The sequence below is a fragment of the Podarcis tiliguerta genome, assembly GCF_965153285.1.
Source record: "Podarcis tiliguerta genome assembly, chromosome: 11".
Taxonomy (NCBI): Eukaryota; Metazoa; Chordata; class Lepidosauria; order Squamata; family Lacertidae; genus Podarcis; species Podarcis tiliguerta.
In genome coordinates, this window is record NC_139544.1 from 21,769,963 (window position 1) to 21,790,415 (window position 20,453).

General features: G+C 40.6%; 1 protein-coding gene across 4 annotated transcripts in view; it reads left to right on the forward strand.

Annotated features, from left to right (window-relative positions):
• EPB41L4A (erythrocyte membrane protein band 4.1 like 4A) overlaps nucleotides 1-20,453 on the forward strand; it is a 112,136-nt gene that overhangs the window by 54,589 nt on the left and 37,094 nt on the right. For all 4 annotated transcript variants that reach the window (XR_014503060.1, XR_014503061.1, XM_083403986.1 and 1 more), the window contains exons 8-11: nucleotides 950-1,037; nucleotides 3,170-3,258; nucleotides 4,454-4,517; nucleotides 19,929-20,020. Coding sequence is in view for 2 of the 4 variants with exons in the window: in XM_083403986.1 (XP_083260112.1) it covers nucleotides 950-1,037; nucleotides 3,170-3,258; nucleotides 4,454-4,517; nucleotides 19,929-20,020 (333 nt within the window). In the remaining 2 variants the exon portion in view is untranslated. The remainder of the gene's footprint in view (nucleotides 1-949; nucleotides 1,038-3,169; nucleotides 3,259-4,453; nucleotides 4,518-19,928; nucleotides 20,021-20,453) is intronic.

The window sequence follows — 20,453 nt, forward strand, 5'->3', positions numbered from 1 at the left end:
GGAAGTAGGGGGTAGGGGCAGGGGATAGTGGCAAGGAATGTTTTCAGTCACATTTACCAAATGTGCTGCAAAATGAATGTTCTTATTCTATGATAAAAACCATTTTGAAGGCTTTTCTGATGCAATAAACAACCCCATTGTAATATTAAATGATAAATTCTGTGCTGTCACGTGGGAAACTTAGGTATAGATCTGACCAGTGCTATATTTTTTTTAGAAAAAGAGGCGCCAGAACTCACCATGAATGCCTCTTTTTGTTCTCTTATAATGGCAATGGCACCCACCTGAGAGGTGCTGAAACTGAATTCTGGTGAGTTCTGGCTGGGGAAAAAAGCCCTGGATCTGATGGTTCTTAGAGAATCTTAATATGTGTTCTGCAGCACTTATTCAGGATCCGTCCAGATTTTATTTACATTTAAGTGGTATAAAAATTTCTGTTAAATAAATGGGACTTCACAGTTTGGTACTATCTTCGGCCTGTAATATATCTGGTTAAAACACATCTCTGGATAATTGAATTCTCACAAACAGTATTAAATCTTCACTCTAAGTGAAATATTTTGCTATAAGACTTAGTAGCAGAGTACTTAAGGGAGATTGAAGCCACCTGGAAAGCCCTTACCTGCAGCAAGCATACAAATAAGCCTCAGAAAGAGTCAGTTCGTGCCCTGGTTCATATGTTGTTTGTGGCATACATGCAAATGATATAACTGTGAGGCAGTCTTCACACAAATGCTCAGAGATCCTGGTGCACAGCTTCTCTCCATCGAAGGGGGGGAGGGGAACATTTTGCTAAGTGTGTGTGTGTGTGTGTGTGTGTGGCTCATATATTACATCATCTTATGTTCAAGAGGATATGTACAAAACAGCTATGTCAGTATTTCGGCAAGCATAACTTTTAAAATAATTTTTCTGTACTTTATAAAATATATTTTATTATATTAAACAGGGGGCAAGTTCCGGCTGAGGTAGAACTGAATTACTTAGGAGTGGCAAAGACACTTGAAATGTATGGAGTTGATCTTCATCCTGTTTATGTAAGTAGCATTTTTGATGTATTTTGTACCATATTTTATGCTGTGAACCACCCTTATATATTTGGATGAAGGGCACTATACAAATTTAAAATGAATGAATGAATGAATGAGTGTCTTGCCAGAGTGGTGCATGCTCTGGATATCTCCTGCTTGGACTACTGCAATGTGCTCTACGTTGGGTTACCTTTGAAGGTGACCTAGAAACTACAACTAATCCAGAATGTGGCAGCTAGACTGGTGACTGGGAGTGACTGCCGAGACCATAGAACACCGGTCTTGAAAGACCTACATTGGCTCCCAGTACGTTTCCAAGCACAATTCAAAGAGTTGGTGCTGACCTTTAAAGCCCTAAATGGCCTTGGCCCAATATACCTGAAGGAGCGTCTCCACCCCCATCGTTCTTCCCAGATACTGAGATCCAGGTCTGAGGGCCTTCTGGCAGTTCCCTCCCTGTGAGAAGTGAGGTTACAGGGAACCAGGCAGAGGGCCTTCTTGGTAGTAGCGTCCGCCTTGTGGAATACCCTCCCATCAGATGTCAAGGAAATAATCAACTATCTGATTTTTAGAAGACTTCTGAACGCCCTGTTTAGCAACGTTTTTAATGTTTGATGTTTTATCGCATTATTATTATTATTATTATTATTAAATGTGAAACTGTTGACAGTTGCCCCAGGCAATTAATGTGTTGCCAGTGTTGGAGCTTAAATTAGAGGTGGCTAAACTTTTGGCCCTGTGGTACGCGGGTGGTGCTGTGGGTTAAACCACAGAGCCTAGGACTTGCCGATCAGAAGGTCCGCAGTTCCAATCCCCGCAATGGGGTGAGCTCCTGTTGCTCGGTCCCTGCTCCTGCCAACCTAGCAGTTTGAAAGCACATCAAAGTGCAAGTAGATAAATTGGTACCGCTCCGGCGGGAAGGTAAGCGGCATTTCTGTGCACTGCTTTGGTTCGCCAGAGGTGGCTTTGTCATGCTGGCCACATGACCTGGAAGCTGTACGCTGGCTCCCTTGGCCAATAAAGTGAGATGAGCTCCGCAACTCCAGAGTCGGCCACGACTCGACCTAACAGTCAGAGGTCCCTTTACCTTTACCTTTAACCTTTGGCCCTACAGATGTCTTTGGGCTTCAGACATTGTCAGCCCCAGCCAGCGTCTCTGATGGGCAGGAATGATGGGAACTGTAGTTCAGCAACATCTAGAGAGCTGCAATTCAGCAGCCCGTGGATTAAATGAATACACGCAGCTCTTCAGATTGTAAAGATTGAACCTGCCACTGAAGTTAATGTAGTTGCCTTGATACACAGAGACACAAAATTGTATGTACCTCTTTTGCTTTGAATAGCAGACTTCGGTGCCATATCACAAGCTGGTTTTTTTTTTGTTTCAAAAGGAGTTTGCCCTACAATGAGAGCTCCTTCTGGCACATGGGCTTGGCTATGCAGTTCTTTGGGTCCTCAACAATGTCAACAATTTATTTATTTGTTTCATAAAATGTATATATTTGCTTGATTCTCAAAACAATTGCCCTTAAAGGGCTAGGGAAGACTGGCACCATAGAATGCAAAACACTAATTATTCTATTTCATAATCCCATGCTCTTCTTTTTTTAAAAAAGTGGAGTCTAAATCCATTGGAACACATACTTAGGAGAACCATGGATTAAGGAGCCTTTCTATGAAATAATGTGGTTGCATTTCCATATAAAAGGCAATTAACTATGCTGGAAGAATAATATGGGTTACAAATCTAAGGGATTTATTCTAAGTGTTGTTATAACATAAAAGGGTTTCATTACAAAGAATGTGTTCGGGCAGGAAATATGAAAGCAACACCAAGAATCTGAGTAAGGCCCTTAAAAAGTTCAAAGTAACGAGACATAATAGATAATTAGTAGCTCAGAGCTACAGAAGTTTTGTTAATATTAACGCTGAAAGTTCCTTCAATATGCAGGACATAGAAAAAGAATCTTCAGTGTCATACCGCATTGTATGTCCTTTCCTAACCACCACGTTACATCAGCTTAAGGAACGTTTATTGTGCCTATTTTCACACTGGCTCCAGTTCATCTTTTAGACAGGAAGCTCTCTGTAATGTGTGTGTGTGTGTTTATGTGTATAATGTTAAAACTGTTTTGCAGGGTGAAAATAAATCAGAGTACTTCCTGGGGTTGACCCCTGTAGGAGTGGTTGTCTACAAGAATAAAAAGCAAGTTGGGAAGTATTTTTGGTAAGTATCATCTATCTTGTAGCCCCATTTTTTAAAAAAAGATTACCAAAGATTGCATGGCGTATTTCCATTTATAAATGTTTTCTACATAGAGCAGTTTTGTATACAGTGGTGCCCCACAAGACGAATGCCTCGCAAGACGGAAAACCCGCTAGACGAAAGGGTTTTCCGTTTTGGAGGTGCTTCGCAAGACGAATTTGCTATGGGCTTGCTTCGCAAGACGAAAATGTCTTGCGATTCCTGGGGTTTCCCCCCCGCTCCCTACCCCCTTTTTCTAAGGCACTAAGCTGCTAATAGCCTTTTAGCAGCTAATCCGCTAATCCCTTAAGCCTTTAATAGCCGCTAATAGCCGCTAAACTGCTAATAGTGCTAATCCGCTAATCCGCTAATGGGCTTGCTTCGCAAGACGAAAAAACCGCTAGATGAAGAGACTCACGGAACGGATTCTTTTCGTCTTGCGAGGCACCACTGTATTTCAAACTGGAAACATGGAGACAATGGGTGGGGTCCACCCTGTCTTTGGTGGAGCTCTGCTAACTGGGTGCTCTTGCAGGGTGAAGAATTATTTTTGTCAATTCCTCTATCCCTTCTTTAATAGCATATGCACTGCAAGCAGCTGCTCCAGTGGGCTAGGGGTCCCTCTGGAACATTGTGGGAAGGGGTGCAGAGGGCTACAAGGGGACGGAAAGTGTGCCAAATATCTCCTTTTCCTTCTGCCTTCAGGAGCTTCCAGTTAGCGCAGCAGGAACCTCTGCTGGGTCTTAGTCCCATCTATGAATGGAAACAGTCCATCTGTTCAGAGAGGGAGGTGTTTGTATTTGGCCCATTTGTTTAATATGAGTGCATTAAAATATTTCCCTCTAAAGGGTACCTACCGACCTGCAAATTGAAAAAAGAGAAACTTCATCAGTGATGAACATGCTTCCTGAAAAATTTTCAGTGGGAGCCATTTCTAGCAACACTTTGTTCAAAAGAAAGCAGTTCCTGAATATCTGCTGTTGAGAAGTTAAAATAGGCAATTGATTGATATTTCTACTTATATGATAATTGTTACTGGCTTGCATGTTTCATAGCTAGACTGGCTAATTCATTAATGAATATACTTGTCATTAAACCTTCAACCGTTCCAATTTTTTAATGGATCTGTTGGCTTAATCTTCATGTGTGTTTTTTTGTGTGTGTTTCTAACACTTAGGCCTAGAATTACAAAAGTCCACTTCAAGGAAACTCAGTTTGAGCTCAGAGTTCTGGGAAAAGATGTAAGTTTATATTTTGTAGCTTGAAAATAATGCTTATTAAACATGTATTCCTAACTACTCTAGACCAAACATGAATAGGATTGTGTTGTATTTGTATCTAACCAATACAAAGTGATTTTTAACACACACACATAAAAAGGCTTGGTCTTTGTCTATGTCATAAATTCTCTTTAAATTATCTGCTTTGTTAATACTACTTGTAACATTGGGAGGGGAGAAACATTTGGGGGAACAAAAGTGATGCGTTCACCACTAAGGCTTCTTTCTGTTGTCCATTAAGTTTGAGGGGCTTGTGTTGTAAAGTTCTTAGAAGAGGTCAATCTCATTCACACAATGCTAAACCAAAACATGGCTTAGTGTGAACAAGCAAACATGCAAGCTTCTCTAGGGGAGATTGGTTACAGCTCATGATTTGTCTACGGAGAGGTATCCCAAGAGTTAGGATTCAGCCTATAAACTAAGCCAAACCATGGCTTAGTTTAGCATAGTATAGCAGTGGAATGACCAGAGGATGAGCAAGGCAGCTGCGATATTCTTTCTATGAGGCTTGTTCACATTAAACCATGGTTGCCCTAGCATTATGTGTGAACTGGACTAGACTAGTGGGACTTTATCTGTGCCATCTGTTAACACAGCGTAGATTAGATTGCTTGGAAGTGCTGCTACAGTTACCTTAGATACTTGTTGGTAAATGCTTTGAAATTATCCAGATGAATGGGAAATCTGGAAGCTTTAGAAAAGAAATGTTGCTTTTGGTTTTAAGACTGGTGACTGACTGGGCTTTTAAAACAAGAACTCATTGTTGTGCTTAAAAGAACTGACAGCATTTGGCAATATCAAGTTCTGACAAGAATGCTATTAAGGAAGTATTTCAAAGAGCAAGGAAATATTATGTACATTTACTGTCTTTTAAAAATGTCTTCTGCACTGGACTAATGAAACTTGGTTAGAAATTAGGACTGGGTGTTGGGATTGTGTGTCCCTCCCTGAACCACTCACCAGTTTGCCCCACCCATTCTACTTTGTGCTTCAAAGTTACCAATGCCGGTTAAAATCATCCTAACCTTGGTTAAGTGGGGAGACTAAGGCCCAGTGTTGAAATCTGTCAAGGAATGCCTTTATTCAGGTGTCAGGTGTCATTGTGAACAAGAGTAGAGGGGGTGGGGGCAGTCCAGGTACAAGAGTTTACAGTTCACTGCCTATCTCCAATGGTTCTGTCTGCATTGATCCTATCGCAGTATATTTGGTTAAATACGTTTGTTAGTTCTGCTAAATAACCTATTCGGAAATTATGTTGCAGGGTTGATTTTTCTTGAGAAATTTAAATGTCAAATCAATGGAAGATCTTTAAACAAAGTTTGATCTTAAACTGAATATCTCTTGAATATAAATCAGTGTTCTCCAATCTGGTGCCGTACATGTATTATTGGACTATAGTCCTCATCATCCCTGACCTTTTGACTTGCTTCCTGGGCTGATGGGAGTCAGAGTCCAAAATCGCTGGGCAGCATCTGGTTAGCGGAGGCTTGATATTGACTGACAAAGACTGGGGAATGTAGGTTATTCTCCAGATAATACCAAATAGATAAGATAACAGTTTGTTGCATTTAGCACTTTGTATTCCTGCTGTGATAAAACTTCACATTATAATTATCTGAGGGAAGCTGTTACTACTTATAGCTTCTCCTCCAGGCAAATTAAATTAAAAATAAAACACCAATGAAAATTTCAAAGCCCTTATCCAACTCTCATTTAGAGATAATGGAAAAAAAGACAAGCAATTCCACAAAGTAGATTTAATAACTAAAGTCTTGCTTAGATATATTATATAATGCGGGACATGTTAATGAGGAAACTTTCAGGGTAATGATGGATCTAGCTGTTTATAGGATTTTATTTTGGTTAGCTAAACAAACAAAAGCCAAAGCTAGAACATATTGCTTTGTTAATTCAGTTTGACAGCATGACTATCCTGAATGACAGAGCTATTTAATTAAGTGGTCAGGTGAGCCAGGACCAGTGCCTGACCTGCTGCTCCAATCTTACAATTTGCTTTTTCCTGGTTGCTGCTATCACCTTATCTCATCCATCATGTTTCCTTTTGATACAGTGAATTCATGAGCAGCAGCAAAAAGGAAGCCTGGCAACTGGGATTGAGGTGCAGGCCACCATAGTACCTCAGCAACAGAGAGAAGGGAAGATGAGCAAAAAACAAAACAAAACCTCAAGACAGATAGAAGAAATATAAAAACGCAATACAATAAATAATCTTGTTTGAGATTCTTTGGCAAATTTAATCAATCTGTTGCTTTTTATAGTGGAAACCTCAGTGATGCAAGCTTGTAGAAGCTGGAGGTGCAGCAAACCTTCACCAAAGTAGAATTTCAGACTCTCTGTATGAATTGCACTTATTCTGTGCAAAAAAGGACATTTTATCTCTTCAGGCTGGCAGAGCCTAATTCTGCAGTCACTGGATGTAGATAATCAGTGACCAAGATAAAGGAGCTTGACCTGTGAATTAACTTGGGGAAATATTTATAAATGTGATGGTAGATTTGAGAGCTTTCTCTTTTTATAATCATGCCGCTTCCACATTTCCACACCCCTTCTTTTTCTACAGAAGAGAGGAAGTTTGACAGTATGTTCCTTTCAGTTTCCCATTTTGCTGTATCTTGGCAGATTCTATGAAACCTCTTGAAACCTATACCTTCCTTATTGTACTCTGTCTTTTGTTGAATGGAATTAAAGCTTGTTTGCTTTGGAGATTAAGTTCTGGTTTTCCAAGTATGTTCAAATATTTCATAGAAGCATTTACAACAGAATGCTTCTGCAACAGAAAATATAACAAGCAATAAGTTATGCAATATCAGGGAAGGAATTTGTGCTTTGGCTAATAGCTATCTTGCATTGACCTGTGGTCAATAAGCTACTCAGCCGAGGTTTAATTCAGGCAGGCAACACCCACCCATATTACCATACTGCTTCAGACCCTTTATTCCTTACCATAGATCCAATTTAGGTTGGAAATAAAGAGTAGCCTACTGATTACACCATGTGGCATGGCCTCCATGGGAACAGCAAATAATTTAGTCTTGTCACTCCCTCAAAATTTAAATTGAATTGATTGTGTCTCTATAGCGATTCAGGTGAAACATGTTTTTTGCTTGTTCCTGTGCTGGTAATTGTTGGTTCAAACAGTAAACCCAGCAGACATATTACTGATGGCACAGTCAAAGCTGTTCGGTCCCAGAAAGGTCCGCAAAAGATTTGCAAGGAAGCAGGACCAAGATGCAGCCTTCAGTTGAGGATTAAGGACAGCCAGTAGACAGACAGGGGCTGCATGTCCCATCTGAGGGCAGGAAGTGGACTGGAGAACAAGATTACCAATTTTGCCTTGGCTACTGGCTTGTGCTCAACTCTAATTCCATGGTTTCTAAAGCAATGTTCAGGTTTTTTGTAAACAAGCTTGGCCAGAGCTTGGTGCAAAAAGTAATCTCAACAGGTCTAGCACCCTTTCATCTGTTAATTATGAATCTTATGGTTGACAAATCAATTAGAGAGAGGCCTTTGGATTTCCAAAAGATCTAGGGAACTGCAGAGGCACCATGTTCCCTAGCCACTAGGGTTACCATGCCTCCCCATAATTTGTATGTTTAACTAACCCTAAATATAGGAAGGCTTTCTCTTTGCCAAGGTCTAATGTTTTCCATTTTAATAAAACCTCAGTGAACCATAAATGCTGCCTTTGTAACAACGTTGAGGTGGAGTCTATCTTGCATGTCCTTTTTATTGACATTTGTGTCAAGCAGCTAGAAAAGACCTAATTATCCTATTACGCAGTTTCTCCCTGTCTGCTTTTTTGAATCTCTTATGATCACTTTGCTTCATGGCTCCCTTGTGTCAGCCACAGAGCAAGTGGCAAAGTTTTCAAATACGGCCTGCTGTATTAGACCACTTACGACTGATATACGTAGATAGCTTAGCATTGTTATTCTGCACTTTTCAGTTGTATTAATTCATATTTTAGTGATGTTGTTAATGGTCAGTTATAAAATTGTTACTAATCTTTATTTTTATTTTTTTAAAATAATATTTCTTAAAAGTTTAGTAGTTACAGAAAAAAGAAAAAAGAAGCAATAAAAAATTTAACAGACAATACATCAAAAATAAAAATAAAAACAACAAGAAAAAAACATTACAACCAAACAACAAGAAAAACAAAAACATTTAAAAACACATTCAATATTTCCATATCTTTACCTTTCATTTACTAGTTTCATCGACCTCCTCACACCTCCCTTTTTGTATTCTAGTTCAATTAGCTATTTCAGCAAATCCTTTCCATCTTTCTCAATTTTTGTTCTAAAATCTATCTTAACACAATCTAACTTTAAATTTTCCACTTTAACCCCTTGACAATCAATTTTTACTTAATTCTTTATAACATTTCTGCTAAGACCACATAACTTCATTCCAGCATTCTTCTAACATTCATTAATTTTGCAATATTTCTGTAAATATACTTTGATTTTTTTCCAATCTTCTTCCACCGACTCTTCTCCCTGGTGTCGGATTCTGCCAGTCATTTCCCCCAATTAAAATTGTTACTAATGTTTGAATGGTCTGTTGACTGCAAATAAAGAGATGAAAAGTGTAAACAGGTGGTATTTGGAGTGAGTTCCTCCAGTACCTTGGACAGATCATAGGGAGCAGTGTCCCTGTTTAGGTTGTGTCCAGATGGGGGCATTATCTTGCAAACAGGTTGTTCAGAGTGGTGTATGAGGATCCACACACTCCCATTTTTTCACTCACCATATTTGTTGCTGTCTTAATGTTTGCTGTCACACTACTGGGCAGAGCTTGCCAGACTTTCTGTTTTGGTCCCTACAATCTATCACTCCTCCCAACCCTTCTCTGAGTAAGTTTACAGGATTAAACTGTAGTTTGCTTGTCCTTTTTCTTTAAAAAAAAAAGTTTGCAGAATTTGGGTTTAATAGAATTGCACAAATTCTGTACTAATGAAAACAAAAACTGCTTTGTGCTCTGAGTGGGGTTTGTTCCTGTGCTGAACTTTCGGTAATGAAGATACTGTAAAAACTCATTCCCAGCGTTCTCTAACTGACATCCAACTTCAGCTTAAAACGCTTTGGGATCCAATCTTGTTGCTGGGAGGGAAAGTCATCGATCCAAGAGATTATACAGTGAGATTTTTAAAAAACTTTTCTTTATTACTTAACTAACAGACTCTTGTGCTGTTACAAACCTCCTCTGAAAATACTGTACTCCCCTTTTGGGGGCGACACGGGTGGCACTGTGGTCTAAACCACAGAGCCTAGGGATTGCTGATCAGAAGGTCGGCGGTTCGAATCCCGGTGATGGGGCGAGCTCCCGTTGTTCGGTCCTAGCTCCTGCCCACCCAGCAGTTCGAAAGCACATCAAAGTGCAAGTAGATAAATATTTACCGCTCCGGCGGGAAGGTAAAAGATGTTTCTGTGCTCTTCTCTGGTTTGCTAGAAGCAGCTTAGTCATATTGGCTACATGACCTGGAAGCTGTCTGCAGACAATCGCTGGTTCCCTTGGCCTATAGAGCGAGATGAGTGTGCAACCCCAGAGTCGTCTGCGACTGGACCTAACGGTCAGGGGTATCTTTACCTTTAAGCCCCCAAAACTAGAGCCTGGGTAAACTTAACCATCAGTGATAGTTCTCTATGTGGGGCTACCTTTGAAGGTGACCTGGAAACTGCAACTAATCCAGAATGCAGCAGCTAGACTGGTGACTGGGAGGGGCTGCCGGGGCATATAACACCGGTCTTGAAAGACCTACATTGGCTCCCAGTATGTTTCCGAGCACAATTCAAAGTGCTGGTGCTGATCTTTAAAGTCCTAAATGGCCTTGGCCCAGTATACCTGAAGGAGCGTCTCCGCCCCCATCGTTCTCCCTGGACAGTGAAGTCCAGCACTGAGGGCCTTCTGGCAGTTCCCTCTCTGTGAGAAGTGAGGTTACAGGGAACCAGGCAGAGGGCCTTCTTGGTAGTCAAGGAAAGAAGCAACTATCTGACTTTTAGAAGACATCTGAAGGCAACCCTGTTTAGGGAAGTTTTTAATGTTTGATGTTTTATCTTGTTTTTAATATTCTGTTGTTGTTGTTATTATTATTATTATTATTATTATTATTATTTATTATTATTCTGTTGGGTGCTGCAGTTTCAGATGCAACCAAAGGCTTGCACAGGCTCGGTGCGAATTGTTAGTATTCTCTTTGGACACAAGCCCCACTCGTTGCCACATTCACCATTCTAGTATCTGTTACTGAAATCTCTCTGCAGCCCAGCGTACAGCATGGGGAGGTGCTGTTAGGGCAGGAAAGGAAGGCAAATTGGAAAGGGTGACTAAGGCCTGTAACCCTTCGCATGATGAATGTTCTGGTTCAAAAGGCTTTCTACATTTTAGAATGCAGTTCAGCCGCATTATTGTCACTCTGAGTCTTTTCATTGACTTTGGAGTTTAGAAAGTTAGGCATTATATAAATCACACTTGGCTTTTCATTCATTGACTGGGTTAACTGTGTTCTGTCTAATGAGTAACTTACCTTAGATTCAGGGGCATTCTTTGAAGGCTTTCAGTGAATTAAATTGACTATGGCATGCCATAGGATGTTTCTTATGCATTGCATTCCCACCCCTTTTTTTCAGACAAAAGCTATAACTCACCCAGTTGATGGGTGCTATTTCTTGAAGAAACTATATAATTCTTCAATGTCACCTTTGTTTGCTGCGTACATACCACACCTTACTGTTAATCACTAGTACTCTTTATAAAAATGTCCACTTTGGAGGGTTTCTGATTATGTAAACATTTTTCGGTTCTTTAGTGAGTTAACAGGTTCAGTCCTGTAATTTCGTGAATATGTGGTGGAGGTGGGGGTGATGATTAACAAAATCAATCCTACTGGGAATATCCCCTCACTCACCCAAGTTTAGGATGTTCCACCATTCTTCAGCAGAGTTTCTTTTTCTTTGAGAAAAATAAGTGGCTCACGTAAATGTAAACAACCTTTAATAATAAACTAAGAGAAAACTGTAACAAAATAACATAATGTCTGAGAGAAACTAAAACAACAACATGAGGCAAGAAAACAACAAGAGGCAGTTGGTCCCTCTTTACTGACATCCTTAACTGAACATAATGGAACACATGCACTGAAGGGAGGGACTGATTCTGGAGCAAAACACACAAGCCCCGCCCACCAGATACCAAGCACTCTACTATTCAAATGAGGCCCGAGTGTTTTTCTTTTTTTTTTTTAATATATATTTATTGAAGTTTTCAAATAAAGCATATATTAGATAAGCACAACTTATCATTGTCCATTTAACATCTCTCAATTATTACATGGGACTCCCCCACACCTCCCGCATACACTTACATCATTATTAAATTTATTTCAAACAAATTATCATTTAACTCATCTTAATTAATAATCTTAATTTGGTTTGACATATAATTCAGCCTTAAATCTAATTTAATGGTAGACAATTATCTGCACTGGCATCCAATTCAACACTCAGCCAAATTACAATATTTTTGTAAATAAATCTTAAATTCCCTCCAGTCTTCTTCCATCCTTTCTTCTCCCTGGTCTCGAATTCTGCCGGTCATCTCGGCTAATTGCATATAGTCCATCAGTTGCATCTGCCATTCTTCCACAGTGGGTAGCTCCTGAGTTTTCCAATTCTTGGCAATTAATATTCTTGCTGCTGTTGTTGCGTACATAAAGAATGTTCTGTCCTTTTTTAACACACTCTGGCCTACAATACCCAGGAGAAAGGCCTCTGGTTTCTTAGTAAAGGTGTATTTAAACACCTTTTTTAATTCATTATATATCTTCTCCCAAAAGGCCTTCACTCTAGGGCAGGTCCACCAGAGGTGAAAAAATGTTCCTTCATTTTCCTTACATTTCCAACATTTGCTATCAGACGAATGGTATATTTTAGCCAGTTTAACAGGGGTCATGTACCATCTATACATCATTTTCATCACATTTTCCTTCAACGCATTACATGCAGTGAAGTTCAGCCCAGAGGTCCACAACCTTTCCCAATCTTCAAACATAATATTATACCCAATGTCCTGCGCCCATTTTATCATTGTTGATTTTACCATTTCGTCATGTGTGTTCCATTTCAGCAGCAAGTTATACATTCTTGAAAGTACCTTAGTCTTAGGTTCTAACAGTTCAGTTTCTAACTTTGACTTTTCCACTTGGAATCCTAGCTTTTTGTCATTTTTAAACACTTCTTTAATCTGAGCATATTGTAACCAGTCTCGCACTTTGTCTCTCATCTTTTCTAAACTCTGCAATTTCCAGTTGTCACCATCCTTTTCTATTATCTCCCAATATTTTGGCCAGTTGGCCTCCATATTGGCTCTTTTCCGAGCCTTAGCCTCCAGGGGTGACAGCCACCTCGGAGTTTTATTCTCCAGTAAGTCTTTATATTTTGTCCAGACATTAAAAACTGATTTTCTGACAATATGGTTCTTGAAGGCCTTATTTATCTTAGCTTTATCATACCATAAATATGCATGCCATCCAAACGCGTTATTAAAACCTTCCAAATCCAAGACATCCGTATCTTCAAGAAGTAACCAATCTTTTAACCAGCAGAAAGCTGCAGCTTCATAATACAACTTTAAATCTGGCAGGGCAAAGCCCCCTCTTTCTTTCGCATCTGTTAATATTTTAAATTTGATTCTGGGCTTTTTGCCCTGCCAGACAAATTTAGAAATATCTTTCTGCCACTTCCGGAAGCACTCTGTCTTGTCTACAATCTGCAGTGTCTGAAACAAAAATAACATTTTTGGCAATACATTCATCTTGATGGCAGCTATTCGGCCCAACAAAGAAAGTTTTAGTCTTGACCAACTATCCAAGTCTCTCTTAATCTCTGACCAACATTTTTCATAATTATCTTTAAATAAACTCAGATTTTTTGCTGTTATGTTTACCCCTAGGTATTTAACTTTTTTAACCACATTTAGTTCTGTCTCTTTCTGAAGCTGTTCCAACTCAGTATCTGTCAAGTTTTTCCCCAAAACTTTAGTTTTTTGCTTGTTTAACTTAAATCCTGCCACTCGACCAAAGTTTTGAATCAGTTGTAGTACTCTTTTCAAACTAGACTCCGGCTCCTGTAATGTCAGAACTAGGTCATCTGCAAAAGCTTTAAGTTTATATTGTTTCGCTCCGACCTGAATCCCTTCCACCAACCTGTCCCCCCTAATCATATTCAGGAGCACTTCCAGAACCGAAATAAACAGTAATGGGGAAATCGGGCAGCCTTGTCGTGTACCTTTTTCAATTTTAAACTCTTCTGTAACCACATTGTTAACTATCAGTTTAGCCTTTTGTTCTGAATATATTGCCTCAATCCCGTTTTCAAACCCCCGTCCCACTCCCATTTCTTTTAAATTCCCCTTCATAAATTTCCAAGATATGTTGTCGAAGGCTTTCTCCGCGTCTATAAAAATTAAAACTGCTTTAGTGTTTATGTTTGTTTGTAAAAGTTCCAATATGTCTATGATGTTCCTTGTGTTAGTAAACATATGTCTGCCCGGGAGAAAGCCTGCCTGGTCTTTATGGATTATCTCACTTAAAACTTTCTTAAATCTTCGTGCCAAAACATCTGCAAATATTTTGTAATCCACATTTAAAAGGGAGATGGGACGGTAGTTCTTGAGTTGTGTCTTTTCAGTTTCTGACTTTGGAATCAATGTGATAAATGCTTCTTTCCACGATTCAGGCGCCTTCTTCCCCTCCATTATTTCATTACTGACCTCCAACAAAGGTTGTATCAAATAATCCTTCAATGTCTTATAGTAGTTAGAGGTCAGTCCATCTGGCCCTGGTGATTTGCCCTGTTTCAGACTCTGGATGGCCTGTTCAATCTCTTGTCGTGTTATTTTGCCATTCAAAATTGTTCTATTTTCTTCTGACAGCTTTGCTAATCCATTTCTCTCCAAAAATTGTGTAATCTCTATTTCATCTTGTGGCCCTTGAGTGTATAGCTTTTTAAAATACCTCTGGAAGCACTTTCTAATCTCTCCCGGGTTCTGAATGTTCCTTCCTTCAACCTCTAAGTTTGTTACTGTATTTAATCTTTGTCTCCTTTTCAGCTGCCAGGCTAGCAGTTTCCCACATTTATTTGCCGATTCAAAAGTTTTTTGTTTCATTGTTTTAATCTTCCATTCTATTTCCTGATTTATCAGTTTGGAATATTGTGCCTGATAAAGTTTAATTTCTCTCAGAATCGGTTGGGACTTCGGGTTAGATCTTAACTTCTTCTCCAACTCTTTGATACTTTCCAGAGTTTTATCTTTCTTTTCATTTTGCAGTCTTTTCTTTAAAGAATTCTGTTGAATCAAGAACCCTCTCATCACAGCTTTACTTGCATCCCAGATAGTTCTTTTTTCCACCGTAGTGTTCAAGTTAATCTCAAAATAGTCCTTTAAAGTTTTTTGGGCCTTCTTTACAATTCTTTGGTCTCTAAACAGGCCATCATTCATCTTCCATCTAAAGGAGCCGGTTGGGATCAATGTCATATCCATTCTCAAGGCGTTATGGTCGGAGCATGTTTTAGGGCAGATTTTCACCTTCCTCACCTTAGGTGCCAGACTTCTAGTTATCCATATTTGGTCGATTCGTGTCCAAGTCAGTTGAGCTTCAGAAAAGAATGTTCCTTCTCTTCCCAAGGGGTTTCTAACTCTCCAGATGTCAACCCAGTCCATATTGTCAGTCATTTCAAAAAAGGTCTTAGGTAGTCTTCCCTCTTTAGTAATGTTCTGGTTCTGTGACTTATCCATATTTGTTGATACTACCCCGTTCATGTCCCCCATCATGATGACGTTGTTGTAATCCAGATAATCCAGCATGGTCTCGTGCAACTTCTTATAAAAATCCGATTTTCCTTCATTTGGAGCATAAATTCCTAATATCAAAATTTTTTCTCCTTGATACTGTACTTCTATTGCGAGGATTCTTCCACTTTCATCTTTAAAGAGAAATTTTGGTGAAAGGCTCTCTTTTGCATAGATCACCACACCTCTCTTTTTAACTGTATCCGATGATATAAATTCTTGACCAAGCCTTTTATTTATTAACACCTTTCTATGGAGCCTAATCACATGTGTTTCTTGTAAGCATATAATGTCCAATTGTTCCTTTTTTAAAATATGAAAAATTTTAGACCTTTTTTCGGGACTGTTACAGCCATTTATGTTCCAGCTCAAAAGCTGCAGAGACATCCTGGATAGGTCTGGTTATTCTTTCTGGGGTGGTACCTTGTTCTCCGGTCCTTGAGGATCCGAGGGGGCGGGCTCCCCTGGAAGTTCTGGCGCTGGCAATCCAAGTCCTTTGTGGAGGTCTTCTCCGTGTGCTCCCAAAAACTTGTCTCTATCTTCCACTGTTTTGATTTTGATCTTTCTCCCTCTGTAGGTAAAGGATAATCCTTGTGGGAACTCCCACCTGAAGATAATTGCGTTGCTTCTCAACAGTCTTGCCAATTCCGTGTAGTTAGATCTAAGGTCCAGCAACTGCTTAGGAATGTCCTTGTAGATTTCAATTCTCTTGCCCAAAATGTCTAGTGACTTTTCGTAGTGCAGGCCCAAAATCTTGTCCCTTTCCTCCTTTGATCTCAGTGTTATCAAACAATCTCTGGGCTTCTCTGTCCTTCTGACTCTGCCAAGCCTGAAAGCAGATACGATTTTGAAGTCTTTTTCCTCTAACTTCCAAAACTTGGCAAATTCCTTAGTTAGAAATTCAATAAAATTATCTTCTTCCACCTCTGGTATTGACCGTATCCTCAAGTTGGTCTCCCTGTTTCGCAGTTCTGTCATCGAAAAGTAAATCTGATGTTCTCCAACTTGTTTGCTGAGTGGTCTTACTTCTTTCTCAAGTTCTTCCAGTCTTTGACTAGTATCTTCAGCCAGTTTACGATTTTCACCTACAGCCTCCTTTAATTCTCCAATAGACTGGGCATTCCGTGCAACTTGTCCAGTCAGCTTATTCAAGCTTTCTGTGTTCTGTTCAATTTTAGCTGTATGCAAATCAGCCTTCTTATCCAGAGCCTCCAGTTTCTCCAAAATTTTCTCCAAGACAGAGCTACTTGTCCCTGAAGCCATATCTCCCAGGTGCAGCTCCTCTGTCTCTCCCTCCCCTGCCTGTATTAGGGAGGCCGCCTCTATGTCTGGAGGCAAAGTGGAAGGCAAGGCCGGCACAGAAGATCTGCGCTGTGAGGCTGCAGATAAAGTTAGAGTTGTTTGTTTAGTCCTTCCTCTTCTCCTTGCGCCACTCATTCCAAAGTTATCTGTAATCCAAGGTCAATCCAAGTTGTTCCCATGAGAAAGCAGAGTCCCAGATACAATAGTCAAACAGAGGCCGGGAAAGGGAAAGTAGGACAAAGTCACTGCTGTAAATCCAAAATCCTCTAGAGGGAGCTTAGTACGTCTTCAGGGAAAAGATCAAATCCAAGTTAAACTTGTAAATTTAAATCCATGTCCATCGCCTCCACAATGTATTATTTTTAGCAGAGTAAAACTTAAAGCAAAACAGTGTTTCTTACAGTGCCTTGACTGCAACAGTTTCAAAGTATCCAGTTCCAACTCAGAATGTTTCAAAACCTGAATTCAATGTATCCAAAGTTGCAAACTGGTGCTCTTCCAGGCAGCTCCAGCACCAGAGATTCTTATTTATTTTGTAATCCACTGGTTCCACAGAAGAAGAGTATCAATGCACTCCCAATATGACCAGCAAAAGTCAATAGCTCAAAGTCTTTCACTCAGAAAACTGCTTTAACAGGGTGCCAGCATTTAGTTAACGCATAACTTTTTGTCTCCACTCCTCCTGCTCTTTGCTTAAAGTTCAGTATAGCGGGAGATGGGCTTCCTGCTTATCCTCACTCCGTTTTCAGCCAAATTTCAACTTTTTTTAAAAAAGTTTTAAAAGTTTCAGAAAGTTCTCAAAAAGTTTCAGAAAGTTGACAAAAGTTTCAGAAAGTTTTCAATGTCCAAATTTACTCACGGGTTGTAGTTTCCAAAATTCAGAAAAGTTGCAGGAAGAAAGGACAGCGCTGACCGGCAACAGCAACGCGGCTTCACTTCGCTGTTTGCGCAACGACCCACAGCGCCGCTACCCCCTCCGCGATCCGGAGCCCCTTACGGGGTCCCTTCAACGTTTTGGGGGCTGCTTCTGGCGCCCGCCGGGTCCCGAGACCACAGGCTTCTGCCACCTGTGGTTTTCCTGAATGGGTCTCCGCTTCGCCGTAGCGGACGACCCGTTTACAGCGGAGCTCCCTTCTCCTTACTCGGAGAAGGCAGCCATTACCGGTCGCGCCGCCTCCGGAAGTCGAGGCCCGAGTGTTTTTCTTACAGAATATACTTCTCATTTACTTTTTATATCATGGAGGTCTATGTTAGAAATAAGTATCTGTTTGCCATGAAACTGATGTATGTTTGATGCTGTCCACTGCATGGACCAAAGACAATCCACTTGTCTTCTTTCTTCTTCTTTGGCGATCACTCATAGCCGAGTAAGATTGTCTTCCATGAACATGGTCTTAACAGTTAGTCCGTAAAGGACTGTGGAAGCCAATTCTGGATCCACATGTCCTTCCACAGTGGGGACATAGGTTTCCAGGCAGGAGCTGATCACGGTGAGGGTTTGCCAAACATGCCTTCCTCTTAGCACATTTCTCCCTTTCGTCCTGAGTTCGAGCATCTTCAAAGTCCATGATGTCTTTGGTAAAGGCCAACTGGAGTGCTCTCAGTCCAGGGTTTCCTAGTTGTCGGTGTTTATACTACATATGTAAAGATTTGCCTTGAGAGAATCTTTAAACCTCTTTTGTTGACCACCAGCATTACACTTTCCATTTTGAAGTTTTGAATAGAGTAGTTGCTATGAAAGACGATAATCAGGCATCTGAATGACATGACCAGTTCAACGAAGTTGATGTTGAACAATCATTGGTGTGTACACACTCATAGGATGACCTCCAAACCTACTCGTACTACTAATTCACAATGGTGTCCCTCCTCAACATGATTAATCTTAGATCACGGACATTGGTGGCGCTGTGCTCTAAAACCACTGAGCCCCTTGGGCTTGCTGATTGTTAAGGTTGGCGGTTCAAATCCGCGGAACAGGATGAGCTGCCGTTGCTTTGTCCCAGCTCCTGCTAACCTAGCAGTTTGAAAGCATACCATCGTGAGTAGATAAATAGGTACTGCTGTGGCGGGAAGGTAAATGGCATTTCCGTGTGCTCTGGCACTCATGTCCCATTGCTGGTCACATGACCCAGAAAAGCTGTCTGCGGACAAGCGCCGGCTCCCTCGGCCTGAAAGTGGAGATGAGCACTGCACCCCATAGTTGAATTCAACTGGACTTAACTGTCCAGGGGTCCTCTACCATTACCTCTACCTTTTATCTTTGATCACATCCGTACCATACATTTAAAGCACTATTATACCACTAAAGGATGCTGGGAAGCTGTAATGTGTAAAGGGTGATGGAAGTAGTTAGGAGATCCCTATTCCCCCTAAAGGTAAAAGTAAAGGGACCTCTGACCATTAGGTCCAGTTGTGACCGACTCTGGGGTTGCGGCGCTCATCTCACTTCATTGGCCGAGGGAGCCGGCGTACAGCTTCTGGGTCATGTGGCCAGCATGACTAAGCCGCTTCTGGCGAACCAGAGCAGCACACGGAAACGCCGTTTACCTTCCCGCCGGAGTGGTACCTATTTATCTACTTGCAATTTGATGTGCTTTCGAACTGCTAGGTTGGCAGGAGCAGGGACCGCGCAACGGGAGCTCACCCCATCGCGGGGATTCAAACCGCCGACCTTCTGATCGGCAAGTCCTAGGCTCTGTGGTCTAGACCACAGCGCCACCTGCATCCCCTCTATTCCCCCTACAGAGCTGCAATTCCCAAAATGGCTTAGCAGTCAATCCATCTTCCCAGGGGATCTTTGGAATTCTAGCAGAGTGAGGAGAATAGAGTTTCTTAACACTCAGTACCCTTTAGAAACCATAGTGTCCAGAATTCTTTGAGGTAAGCCATTACATTGGTGTGAGTGCTTAAAATGTGTTATGTGGGTGTGACCTTAGTATTGGGAAATATAAAACATGAAGTGATCCTTGAAATTTGTGTTGATTTGGTAATATGGCTTAAATTACTCACATTTTTAAGGATCGTGACTAGGAGAACATTTTCCACATCAAGCTGGTAGAATTACATCAGTGTAATTCTCCTGATTCCACATGGTTAAAAATGAAAGAAGGGTCTGTGTTCATGTGCCTAGATTATCAAATATGATTCCTTTATATCAGAAGAATCCTTCACAGTGCTTCCTTTTTATTATTTCAGTGTAATGAAACTTCCTTCTTCTTCGAGGCACAGAGCAAAACTGCATGCAAGCATTTATGGAAATGCTGCGTAGAGCAGCACACATTCTTCAGGTAGGTAAGCTACAGCTGTAAAGAATCTATTATTAAACGATGACAGAAGACAGACACATCTTGGCAGGGGTGGTGCAGGGCGGTGCAGTTTAGAGCTTCAGGCTAGCGCTTATCTGCAGTTAAAAGGCAAGTATATTCAGATCTCTTTAACTGACCTGGTTGTATTATAAAAGATAAGAGGCCCTAGCTGGTTTCCTCAAACTGGATTTGATCCAAAAAAAACCCAGTGAATGGGAGATAAATAGCCACTGCCTCTGTTCCATAAATGCATTTGCAAGAGTTCACACAATGCTATAGCAATTCTTGCACAGTTCTTACAAGAAGTGGAAGAATATATTTGGATTCAGTTTCACTTGAACAGCCTTTAAATGAGCAGAATATACCTTCTGCATGCGAAAAAGAGCACATTTTGGATCCAAATCTTTTTTTTTTT